This window comes from Bufo gargarizans, chromosome 5, assembly GCF_014858855.1.
Source record: "Bufo gargarizans isolate SCDJY-AF-19 chromosome 5, ASM1485885v1, whole genome shotgun sequence".
NCBI lineage: Eukaryota > Metazoa > Chordata > Amphibia > Anura > Bufonidae > Bufo > Bufo gargarizans.
Window position 1 is genome coordinate 457,927,068 of NC_058084.1, and position 13,627 is coordinate 457,940,694.

At 44.0% G+C, this 13,627-nt stretch overlaps 1 protein-coding gene across 1 annotated transcript in view; it reads left to right on the forward strand.

Moving 5' to 3' along the window:
• Positions 1-13,627, forward strand: part of VWDE (von Willebrand factor D and EGF domains) — a 104,128-nt gene that overhangs the window by 70,821 nt on the left and 19,680 nt on the right. Inside the window, exons 19-21 of the mRNA XM_044294065.1 lie at positions 496-630; positions 897-1,025; positions 11,323-11,892. Of these exons, the coding sequence (XP_044150000.1) occupies positions 496-630; positions 897-1,025; positions 11,323-11,892 (834 nt within the window). The remainder of the gene's footprint in view (positions 1-495; positions 631-896; positions 1,026-11,322; positions 11,893-13,627) is intronic.

The following is a 13,627-nucleotide window of genomic DNA, read 5'->3' on the forward strand; positions in this document are numbered from 1 at the left end:
AGTGGCTATACAGTTTTTAATAACAAAAGTATTCAGATTTAGGATCTGATTTGAAGTGTAGGATATTATTTTTGGTGGGAAACCCCTTTAAAGTTTACATTGCTGACCATAAGTGATAGGATTTGTTCCTAGCCTATCACCATTTTCACAGTTTAGAAAACCCGTTTGCAAGCAACCTCATAGGGAATTAGTGACTGCAAAGATCCCTTTTCTCTCTCTGGAACACCCCCTATGTAGACTTTCTGTTTTCAGTGCAGGCTGTGTAATGCTTTATATCACCCGTGGGGGCGCTGCAGGGAAACTAAACACTTGTTTCTGGGTTCCTTCGCTCATTACCTCTGATGGCTGACGGCCCCAGCATTTGGGGCATTGTCTATTCTGCTTAGCATTGGGGGACCATCTTACAAAAATAAATTCTAGAAGAGGACGACCTTGGTAAATAGTTGGTTCATTAATAATTACCTTTGGAGGAAACTGAGATTTTTTTTCCCCTAGGACAAGCCTGTGAGGAGGATGTGGATGAGTGTCTGGACGCCCCTTGTTACCCCGGAGTACCCTGCACAAATACTTTTGGCTCATACACCTGCGCTTCATGTCCCTATGGTTATGGAGGAGACGGAAGAATATGTGGTAAGTAATTCATTATTCCCGCTATCAGGCAGCAGAACTCTCTGAAGCTTTCTTATTTACTTGATGCATCAATTCCCCTCCATTTTCAAAATACCTGCTTGCTTCAGTGAATAGAATAAATGTTAACAAGCCCCATGATTAGCACATTTTCCAGACAAGCTTGCAGCCCCTGGATTTCCATTCACTGACAGTAAGCACAAATCTTATATCAAGATCAAATTCAATATTTATATACTGTTGTGATGTTGTTCTCTTTCATCATACAGTCCAGATAATTCTGACAACTCAAACTCCCAAAACTGAGACCCCGGTGAATCATAGTACGTACGATCCCAGCGGAGGAAGACAAAGCCACGATGAGGGTAAAATGATTGAGCCCCAATCTGCTCTAAATGGTGAGTGACTGTTGGTTATCTGCTCCAAAGGTGGCCATGCACCTCTGCAAAAAAAATTCTTAGCCTTGAAACATATCGTATTTTCTTCTCCTTTCACATCCAAAGCAAAGAATTCTGCAAGCCAAATGTGTGTTACATAAGCCAGGACAATCCAGGATGGAGAAGAATATCGACTATTGTTAATTTAGACCTAAATCTGTACCCTTTTGGTATCTTACACAGTAGAGTGCCATTATTCTGACCAGCAGCTAATATCCAGAGTACCTGCCATGTGCAGCACGGACAGCAGCTAGGCGGGCTGGGGGGACTCCATAAGGTCCTGGTAGGTTGTCAGAGGTGTCAGGAGCCATGCTGACTGCAGTGCATCCCATCCATAGAGCGAACACGACCATCAAGATGGTCCTACAGATGCTTAATTGAGTTCAAGTCTGGGGAGTTAGGTGTCAGAGTACAGTCGTGGCCAAAAGTTTTGAGAATTACATAAATATTGGAAATTGGAAAAGTTGCTGCTTAAGTTTTTATAATAGCAATTTGCATATACTCCAGAATGTTATGAAGAGTGATCAGATGAATTGCATAGTCCTTCTTTGCCATGAAAATTAACTTAATCCCAAAAAAACCTTTCCACTGCATTTCATTGCTGTCATTAAAGGACCTGCTGAGATCATTTCAGTAATCGTCTTGTTACCTCAGGTGAGAATGTTGACGAGCACAAGGCTGGAGATCATTATGTCAGGCTGATTGGGTTAAAATGGCAGACTTGACCTGTTAAAAAGGAGGGTGATACTTGAAATCATTGTTCTTCCATTGTTAACCATGGTGACCTGCAAAGAAACGCGTGCAGCCATCATTGCATTGCATAAAAATGGCTTCACAGGCAAGGATATTGTGGCTACTAAGATTGCACTTCAATCAACAATTTATAGGATCATCAAGAACTTCAAGGAAAGAGGTTAAATTCTTGTTAAGAAGGCTTCAGGGCGTCCAAGAAAGTCCAGCAAGTGCCAGGATCGTCCCCTAAAGAGGATTCAGCTGCGGGATCGGAGTGCCACCAGTGCAGAGCTTGCTCAGGAATGGCAGCAGGCAGGTGTGAGCGCATCTACACTCAAGACTTTTGAAAGATGGCCTGGTGTCAAGAAGGGCAGCAAAGAAGCCACTTCTCTCCAAAAAAAACATCAGGGACAGACTGATCTTCTGCAGAAAATATGGTGAATGGACTGCTGAGGACTGGGGCAAAGTCATATTCTCCGATGAAGCCTCTTTCCGATTGTTTGGGGCATCAGGAAAAAGGCTTGTACGGAGAAGAAAAGGTGAGCGCTACCATCAGTCCTGTGTCATGCCAACAGTAAAGCATCCTGAGACCATTCATGTGTGGGGTTGCTTCTCATCCAAGGGAGTGGGCTGACTCTCACAATTTTGCCCCAAAACACAGCCATGAATAAAGAATGGTACCAAAACAGCCTCCAACAGGAACTTCTTCCAACAATCCAACAACAGTTTGGTGAAGAACAATGCATTTTCCAGCACGATGGAGCACCGTGCCATAAGGCAAAAGTGATAACTAAGTGGCTCGGGGACCAAAACATTGACATTTTGGGTCCATGGCCTGGAAACTCCCCAGATCTTAATCCCATTGAGAACTTGTGGTCAATCCTCAAGAGGCGGGTGGAGAAACAAAAACCCACTAATTCTGACAAACTCCAAGAAGTGATTATGAAAGAATGGGTTGCTATCAGTCAGGAATTGGCCCAGAAGTTGATTGAGAGCATGCCCAGTCGAATTGCAGAGGTCCTGAAAAAGAAGGGCCAACACTGCAAATACTGACTCTTTGCATAAATGTCATGTAATTGTCGATAAAAGCCTTTGAAACGTATGAAGTGCGTGTAATTAGATTTCACTACATCACAGAAACAACTGAAACAAAGATCTAAAAGCAGTTTAGCAGCAAACTTTGTGAAAACTAATATTTGTGTCATTCTCAAAACTTTTGGCCACGACTGTAGTATTGGGAAGTCTTGGTCATGCTCTTCCAACCAAAGTCGGACATTTCTAGCCGTGTGAAATGTCGCATTGTCTTGCTGGAAGATCCCATCTGCCCCAGGGGAGACAATTCGCATGTATAGGTGTACGAGATCTGCCTGGATGGATTCATACCCAAATCGGTTTAGAGTGCCTTCCACATGGATGAGGGGTCCAGAGAATGCCAGGAAAACCTTCCCCCGACCATAACGCTGCCACCACCAGCTTGTGTTCTTCCAGCAATTGTTAGAGGGTGTTTGTTCATTCGTTCCATGAAGCAGAAGATGTGACTCATCAGAGAAGACAACCCTTTACCAATCAGCGGAGGCCCAATTCCAATACTGCCGCAAAAACTGAAGCCTTTTCTGGTGATGCAGCTTCACACGTCTGGTCGCCCCCTGGTTCATTTTGGGGGTGATCCACAGTTTCCACGTCGCTTCTTCATAATGGTGCCATTTGTCCGCTCACCAAACACTTTCACCACAGCAGCACTGATAAATCGCCCATTTTAACCATGACAGCAACAAAGAATATGTGTGCAGAGAGCCTATCACACACCTTATATACCCACCGAGCCAGCTCACCACACCTTATATACCCACCGAGCCAGCTCACCATACCTTATATACCCACCGAGCCAGCTCACCACACCCTATATACCCACCGAGCCAGCTCACGACACCTTATATACCAACCGAGCCAGCTCACACCTTATATACCCACTGAGCCAGCTCACCACACTTTATATACCCACCGAACCAGCTCACCACACCTTATATACTCACCAAACTAGCTCTCCGCACCTTATATACCCACAGTGCCAGCTCAGCACACCTTATATACTCACTGAGCCAGCTCACCACACTATACCCACAGAGCGAACTCACCACACCTTATATACCAACCGAGCCAGCTCACCACACCTTATATACCCGCCGAGCAGCTCACCACACTTTATATACCCACTGAGCCAGCTCACCACTCCTTATATACTGACCAAACCAGCTCACCGCACCTTATATACCCACCGAGCCAGCTCAGCACACCTTATATACTCACTGAGCCAGCTCACCACACTATACCCACAGAGCCAGCTCAGCACACCTTATATACCAACCGAGCAGCTCACCACACTTTATATACCCACTGAGCCAGCTCACCACACCTTATATACTCACCAAACCAGTTCACCGCACCTTATATACCCACCGAGCCAGCTCAGCACACCTTATATACTCACTGAGCCAGCTCACCACACCTTATATACCCACCAAGCCAGCTCAGCACACCTTATATACCAACAAAGCCAGCTCATCACACCTTATATACCAACCGAGCCAGCTCACCACACCTTATATACCCCCCGAGCAGCTCACCACACTTTATATACCCACTGAGCCAGCTCACCACACCTTATATACTCACCAAACCAGCTCACCGCACCTTATTTACCCACTGAGCCAGCTCAGCAAACCTTATATACTCACTGAGCCAGCTCACCACACTATACCCACAGAGCCAGCTCAGCACACCTTATATACCAACCGAGCAGCTCACCACACTTTATATACCCACTGAGCCAGCTCACCACACCTTATATACTCACCAAACCAGCTCACCGCACCTTATATACCCACCGAGCCAGCTCAGCACACCTTATATACTCACTGAGCCAGCTCACCACACCTTATATACCCACCGAGCCAGCTCAGCTGCCTTCATAAGCTATGCACTGCCAATGTCAAAAGTAGGAGGTGGTCAGAATAATGGGAATCGTCTGTGTAGATGCAAAATGGGTCAAAAAGTGAATAGGGGGTCAAATCCTGAAGGGTAGGATGAACAAAATGTTGGAGTTTGAGAGAGCTGGATGTAGAGTTCTCCTTTCCTGGAGGAAGGCCCAGCCATGTTAGAAGAAGTATGATTGGGAATCTGTAGAAAAGCAGACACATGAGTCCGATGAAGTGGAAGCACTGCACATGTTATATAGATGAGCTGCTGACCGCGGCGACACGGACAATTTACCGGGATAATTAACCAGGACCATAAGGTAATAACAAATCAGTGTTCATTTACTGAAGCAGCTAATGAATTAAATGGTGACCATTAGCGGGATGTTGTTCTACATTCTTCTGGAGTGGAGGAGCGTATGTTTATTTGATCCGTTTCTGAGCCTGGCAGAGAACAATGACCGCTATTCTGAGGGAATGGGCCAAAAAATAATTGTGCTGTGCGGATAAGGTAAAGAAAATACATTCAGCACGAAAGTCACTGCCAAGAGGAGCCATTCGGGGGAAGAGGAACTGGCAGGAAGTTGTGAAGTCAAATGTTGGTTCACCCACAAACCATGTGCTACATAATGTGCCACCGTCATACCACCTCAGTTATCACATTGTTCTTCTTTTTCTTTTACTTCCTCCTCACTATTTTGTTTTTCATTCTTTGATTCTATTATTCCTCCCCTTTTTTCTCCTTCCTCATCCTTATGACTTTACTTTTTGTCTTCCTTCTTATTCATTCTGCTTTTATTGATAATTCATTTCATTTGCTAATCTTCTTCCTAAGGCTATTTCCACACTCGCGTTTGGTGCGGATCCGTCTTGTATCTGCACAGATGCATCCGCACCGATAATGCAAAAGCTTGTATCCGTTAATAACGGACCCGTTTGCATTATTCATAAAAAAAAAAGTCTAAGTCAAAATGGATCCGTCTTGACTTGCACCATATTGTGGCAGTGAAAAACGGATCCGTCCCCATTGACTTACATTGTAAGTCAAGAAGGATCCGTTTGGCTCCGCATAGTCAGACGGTCGCCAAAACGCTGCAAGCTGCGTTTTAGTGACCGTCTAAAAAACGTAACGGAGACCAAACGCAGCCAAATTGATGCATTCTGAACGGATCCTTATCCATTCAGAATGCATTGGGGCTTAACTGATCCGTTTTGGGCCGCTTGTGGGAGCCCTGAAACGGATCTCACAAGCGGACCCAGAAACACCCGTGTGAAAGTAGCCTTACTCTTCCTCTTCTTCATAATCCTACATTTCTTATTGTACTTCTTTCTCTCCCTCTTTTTAATCTTTGTATTATATTTTCTCTTGTATTTCCTATATTTTCTTTTCCTTCTGTTTCTTACTACTTCTTCTTCTTTCTCTTCTTCTCCTTTCTCTTCTTCTCCTTTATCTTCATCTTATTTCTCATCTCTTCTCTCTTTTTTTCTCTTATTCCATTTGCTGTTATACTTCTTCCTCCACTTATTATCTTCCTCTTCTTCATTTAATTTTCCTACCTTGTTCCTCTATTTCTTCTTACTTTTCTATGTCTTTACTTGATGTCAATGTTTGACTTCCTCTTTCATCTTCTTCTTCTTTGTCATCTTCCATTCCTTCTTCTGCTTCTTCATCTTCTTTGTCCTGCTTTTTTACATTCATTCTTAAATCTTTTTCTATTTCTTATGTTGTGATAAGTTTATTTTCTTATTGATCAGCTTCTATGTCTTCCTCTACTTCCATGTCCTCTTCTATATTTCAATATTATATCATCTTCCTCTACTACTTGTGTTGTCATAGGTTCATTTCTGTATTGCTTGATCTTCATCGTCCTCCTCTGCATTATCTTCTTCGTATTGTCTCTTTCATATGTTGTCATAGGTTGACTTCTGTATTGATTGTCTTCCATGTGTTCGGCTTCATCTGCTTCCATGTCTTCTTCTAGATATTCTTCACCACCCTCTGTTCCTTGTGCAGTTATAGGTTGACTTCCATATGAATTCTCTTCTGTATCTTCCTCTTCATCTTCTGTATCTTTCTTTTCATCTGTGTCCATATCCTCTTCTATGTATCATCTTCTTCTATTCTTTGTGTTGTCATGGGTTGGGTCTTGGGTTGACTTCAGTATGTATTCATTTCTGTGACTTCCTCTTCTTCCATGTCTTCTGATAGCTTCTAATTTTTGACCTTTTACTCTTCTTCCACTTGCTCTTCTTTTCATTGTCCTTTATTCCTTTTTCATTTCACTTTATTATTATAAATCATCTTTCTTTTTTCAGTTTTTTTCCCCACCTTCCTCTTCTTTTTCTTCTTGGATGACCTCTTCTTATCAATGTCTTCTTCCTATTCCTCTTTGTTATGATTTGCTGTAAAATTTTGACTTCTGATCACCTCTAGAGTAGGGAATAGTGTTTCTTCACAACGTCTTGTCTTCTGTTGAAGTCTTCATGCTTCTGAATTGTCATGATTTTAATAAATGTATCTTTTGTAGGTCTTCCGCTCTTCCTTTGAACTCTGAATATAGTTGCCTTTTCCAATGAATAGCAGTTGATTACTCTAATGTGCATCTTCTCTTCTTCTATTTCTTCTTTCTCTTTTTTAATAAGTGCTTTCCAGATTTGTCTTCCTTTTTCATCCTCTTCATCTTTCTCACATCAAGAATGGGATAAAACTTCATATTGGAAAGGTTTGTCTCAATATGGTATAATCGTGTGACCTAAATCCATCTTCTGACATGCTATATGGACAGGACCAGATAAAGGTTGCTGGAGGCCCCTGGGCAGTAAAGTGAAGGACATTCATCCCACCTTTATGATATGGACCTTACCTGACAGGCATCCACTTACATAGGAGAGGTGGCCATACATGCCTCTAGCAGATAACCAAGCCAGTGCCTCCCTAAGACTTCAGTGAAATCTCCACATGCTTTCTCAACCTACCCTCTGCTGGATAGTATCACTGAATATCCCATTAGTAGAGATGAGTGATTTAAAGTTGACGAAGTGGAATTCGATTTGCACCGAATCCGAATTTCCTCACGCTTCGTGGTAACGAATCGCATTTTTTCCTAAAATGGCTGCTGCACGTGTTAGGACACGGAGCAAAGATCTCTGGGAACGAGGGATCACCCACAATGCCATGCATGCAGCCAATCAGCAGCCAGCCAGACCTGTGATGTCACAGCCCTATAAATAGCCTCAGCCATCTTGGATTCAGCCATTTTCCAGAGTACTTAGTGCAGGGAGAGACGTCAGCAGGCGCTAGGGACAGTGCTAGGAAAGACTTCATTGTGCTGAAATTTTTTTTTACAAGTTCAGGGAAAGATTAGTCAAGGTGCAGGGAAAGGACAGGGAGGAATCATCTACACTATAAAAGGAGAACAGGATGCAATAGGAGAGTGTACAGCCTGGGTAATAGGAGCGATTCCATTACACCTTGCTGCACTGACTGCGGCCCAAATTGCTATTATACTGCTGCTTTTGGGTCGTTTGCACTATATGATACATCACTAATTCCAGCAAACCTTGCTTGTGATTGGGGTGCAAGTTCTGTGTGATATAACCATTTACGGGTGTATTAATAGGATAGATACGTATGTCCTATTAGCCGTTCTGCGTTGATTTTACATTGTTTTACTTTTTTGGGGGGGTTTATTATTAGGAAATAAAAGGGAAAAATATATGTCATAAGTGAAGTTCAGCAGTGAAGTTACATTGTACTACAGCCATTTACGTGGTGTAGAAAATATACATACGTCCCATCACCCACTAGTTCTGGGGTGAATTGTGATTTTTTTTGTGGGGGGGGAGTTTATTAATCATGTTAGACCCACGCTACCGTTCCAAAATGGGGGCCTTTTTCACACCCGCTGAGAGGGAGGACAAACTGAACTACTATCGAGACCGACTATGTAGTCAGTTGGCCTCTGCCTATATGCGCCATCGCCCATCGTTACGCAGGTCTGCCCGGGGGGGGTGGGGCCTCTGCACTCAGTTCCACTGCCATGGCTGCCGGGAAGGTCGGGGGGTTGGGGGGAAGGAGCAGTACCAGCTCCATCAGCAGCAACTTAAGTCTAGAGTCACTGATGAGCAGTTGTCTTCACCCACTTACAGAAGAAACTACTCAGCAGCAGCATCTAGACATTGAGCAGAACCTGAACCAGCAGGCTGTGGCATACTTGTAGTGCACCCTGCATCAGAGCGGGTGTTTAGTGCGGCAGGAGCCATAGTTACCCCAAGGAGAACTTGCCTGTCCACCCAAAATGTGGAGAAACTGACCTTTGTGAAGATGAATCAAGCGTGGGTCAGCCAGGATTTTCAAACACCAGTGCCTGATGCATCAGAGTAGATCATCCATGGTGCCACACCAACACTTTGACAAAAGAGACCTGTCAAAGCTACTATTTTGATGCTGCCACCCGCCTGATGCCACACCTGCTGCCAGGTGCTCCTACTGCCAGCCACCATCTTTAGCTGGTACTGGTATTTCCCCCCACCTCCCCACTCTGTCACTGGACTACTCTGTGGTCTCCTCATGCTGCCGCTACCTCAACACTATGTCACTGGGCCACTCTGTGGTCTCCTCATACTGCTGCCACCTCAACACTATATCACTGGGCCACTCTGTGGTCTCCTCATGCTGCTGTTACCTCAACACTATGTCACTGGGCCACTCTGTGGTCTCCTCATGCTGCTGCCACTTCACCAGTCTGTGGTCTCCTCATGCTGCTGCCCACCTCAACACTATATCAATGGGCCACTCTGTCGTCTCCTCATGATGCTGCCACATCACTACTCTGTGATCTCCTCATGCTGCTCCCACATCACTAATCTGTGATCTCCTCATGCTGCTGCCACATTACTAGTCTGTGGTCTCCTTATGTTGATGCCACATCACTACTCTGTGGTCTCCTCATGCTGCTGCCACCTCCACACTATGTCACTGGGCCACTCTATGGTCTCCTCATGCTGATGCTACCTCAACACTATGTAACTGGGCCAATCTGTGGTCTCCTTATGCTGCTGCTACCTCAACACTATTCAGTGGGTCACTCTGTGGTCTCCTCATGCTGCTGCCACATAACTACTCTGTGGTCTCCTCATGCTGCTGCCACTTCACCACACTGTGGTCTCCTCATGCTGCTGCTACCTCAACACTATGTCAATGGGCCACTCTGTGGTCTCCTTATGCTGCTGCCACCTCAACACTATGTCACTGGGCCATTCTGTGGTCTCATGCTGCTGCTACCTCAACACTATTCAATGGGCCACTCTGTGGTCTCCTCATGCTGCTGCCACATCACAACTCTGTGGTCTCCTCATGTTGCTGCCACACCACTACTCTGTGGTCTCCTCATGCTGCTGCCACTTCACCACTATGTGGTCTCCTCATGCTGTTGCCACATCACTACTCTGTGGTCTCCCCGTGCTGCTGCCACATCACTACTCTGTGGACTTCTCATGCTGTTCCCACACTCTCTCCACTCCATGACTGGGCCAGTACTTTGCCTTTTTGGCCTGGTTGACATCATCTTTTTTTTTACCCTCTTTCTGATCCGTCAGAAGGAAGGAAAAATGAGACGCACAATGGATCCTGTCTGTGTAGCAGCTGTAAGGCCTGTATGACATGGTCCCTATTTTGCATCAGTGTCATTGGTTTATGATTTGGTAGCCAAAAGCAGGAGTGGGTATAAAACACAGAAGACATGCAAATATTCCATTCACGTGTCATCTCTGTTTTGGATCCACTCCTGTTTTTTTTGGCTTTAGAAATACTGATGGATTACTGACCAAATGCTGAACAAGTGAAGGCGGACGCTCAACAGACAGGATCAGTTTTTTGGGGGGTTATTTTTCTGACGGATCAGAGGATGGGCAAAATAATTAATGACGTCAACACAAACTTACTGCTGACACCCTCTCCACTCTGTCGGGGGGCTCTACTTGTATAAGCATTTAATAGAACAGGTTCTGTAGACATCTATGTGGAATCAGTTGATGACGGTGTAAAAGGAGTGCGCTTCTTCTTGACACTAACATCGACCTGTAAGGCTCAGTTCACACTTGAGTTATTTGGTCAGTTTTGGCCCCATAACTGCACAAATAAGTGAAGTGTGCAGTGATTCTAATAGCGACGCCTGTGATCTGCATGTCATACTGACTGACAGTATTATTTCACTACCACAGCAGACTCCCTATGGGTGTTACTGCAAGGCACAGTGTTCTACACCACTATACAGGCTCTCTGCAGCCAGGAAATAGCTGTTTTTTAACGCGATTCACCACTAATAAATTCAGATCAAATCCATTAGGGTGGGAGGCTGGTGGAAACCTCAGATTTCTAGGTATGGATGTCTAAAAGTAGCACCAAAGGGGGCTATATGTACATAGTGCCACTACTCCTTTTATATTAGATGTGTTTTGATCTTTCTACCAATTAAAGTTTGTAAAATTTGAAGAATTGTTTCTCAGAATAGACATATAACTATGTACCTATTGAATATGTATGAATATAGGTTCTCCTGATGCTCCAAGCCCCACAGAAAGTAGCAAAAGACCAAAAACATCAATTGTGCCAACAACCCGGAGTCATCCATCCCTTATGACCATCAATGATTCAAAGAGGACAACATTCTCCAGAATACTAAATGGTCGAAGAACAGCTTCTCATCTACTCCGCAATGGTTGGGTCACCAGTCATACATCAAGGAATGGATACAAAGGAACTACTACCAATGAGTTTCCTATCAGAAGAAGTGTAGCTTTCATCTCTCAGCAACGACCAGGTGCCCAAGAGACAATGTTGAAGGAACACGCCAGTAAAAAGATTGAAATCAATGAAATACTAAACACAGTCAACAATGGTGACCATGAGAAGAGTCAGCAGGTACAAGATATTTCCACCTTGATGAACAGGACAGAAGATCGAGGAGAGTTGAGAAGCCCATTTACGCTGGCTCCAGAGAAACTGACTTGTGCCGATTCTCCGTGTTTCCGTGGTGTTCACTGTGAACCGAGCGTGGAAGGAGGTTTCAAATGTGGAAGGTGTCCCTTCGGATATTATGGAGATGGATTGACTTGTCAAGGTAAAGGACAACAGAATACTAATATTGGTAATATCCCTTAGTGCAGTGTTCCCCAATTTGTGGCTCTCCAGTTGTTGCCTGTGACAGTCAGAGCATGCTGGGAGTTTGGCAACAGATGGAGACCCAAAGGTTGGGAACTTCTGCTTTTGTGTACTGTAGGCTTAACTTCTTCTGATCTGATGTACCCTGCTGACAGCTAGTATGTAACACCCAAGGCCTAAATATTTATTGCACTGTGATTGCAGCAATGTCCATAGGAGGATCAGCAGGAATTGGCAGTGTTGATTGGAGAAAAATATGATCCCATCTGATTCACCCTTGTGATTGAGATCATGGTATGACAAGGGAGGAGGACTCCCTTTGTTTCATGAAGGTCAGCTCCCAATGACAATGGTTATGGAGGACTGACAGTTTTAAAGGACAGCCCTGGGGTTAATAAGACTCCCCGGTCCTCAGTAAATTTCTGAGTATACCTGACGCCGACTATAACAACTGTCTGCACAATTTACGAGGTTCTCCAATAAAAAAATATCATTGTAACATCAAAGTAGAAAATATACTATACATATGTAACATAAAAAATCATCCATAAAACAAAGAAAACAAGACCTTCCAAACAACCTCATCAAAAAAGTAAGGCTCTTTTTATGTAGTCAAGCAAAAATATGCTGCATCCTGAAGACCAAAATCTGCATGTAAGGGATTAAAGGGTTTGCACCCTCAAGACGATGGTGGTCTATATTCTCTATAATACATATAGATGTCCTAGAGGGGGTCAACTTGGTAAGACCACATATTACATGGTAATCAGTTCATTTGATTAAGTGGCCGGCAATACTACATTTCCCCTGTAGTGGCCTCCCACCACTTCCCCCGAGTGGGCTTAGCTGCTAGTTGTTACCATGAGTTTAAAAAGTTGTGCCAAGTTTCGGGCTGCAATCTTCTTTCTTTAATTAATTTACAGACCCCCTGATATTCAGTTTGCTCCGTGTTGATGTGCCCCTCCTATTAATACATGCAGGATCTGTGTGTCCAGGATGCTGCTGACTTCACTAGCATCTCATGTATCAACATAGCTTCATTCTTTGACTGATTTCCCATTCTAAAACTCACGAGGCATCTCCTCTGACTGCTACTGACAGTCACTGATGTTGAGGAGAGTGTGATTTTCCCCCCACCCTCACCCAGCAGAGTCTGATATGGGTGTTCTGCTCTCTCTATATGCTGCCTTATCTGATTCTCCCCCCACACACTGCCCTATATGTGCTTTCCTCCCTATCTACACCCTATGTGAGCTGTTTCTCCCCTCTCCACACTCTGATCTGAAGGTATATCAGAGAGAGAGAGAGAGAGCAGTGTGTTGTGGGATCTGTCAGATTCAGAAGGGCAAAATAGAAAAAATGGAAAATGCACTCCACTAAGGGGAGGTGCAGTGGTATAAGGGTGTACACCCACTATAGTCAATATAAATGAAACTACGCACTCTCAAAATTATATGTAAAGGTAGGTTTAGTGTAATGCTCCTTTATACCAAACCAGGTATATATCTCAGAATACAAAAAAGGGGAGAAAAATAAATAAATAAATATAAAGGAAAAATCAAAAAATCTAAAGTTTAAACAAATCTCAGTTTGTGATTTAAATACTCTATATTGCGATGGCTGGGGGAGACGTTTCGGTCCGTTAGACCTTTATCAAAGCATCGCTCAATAGTAAAGTGGTCGGTGCGGAAGCG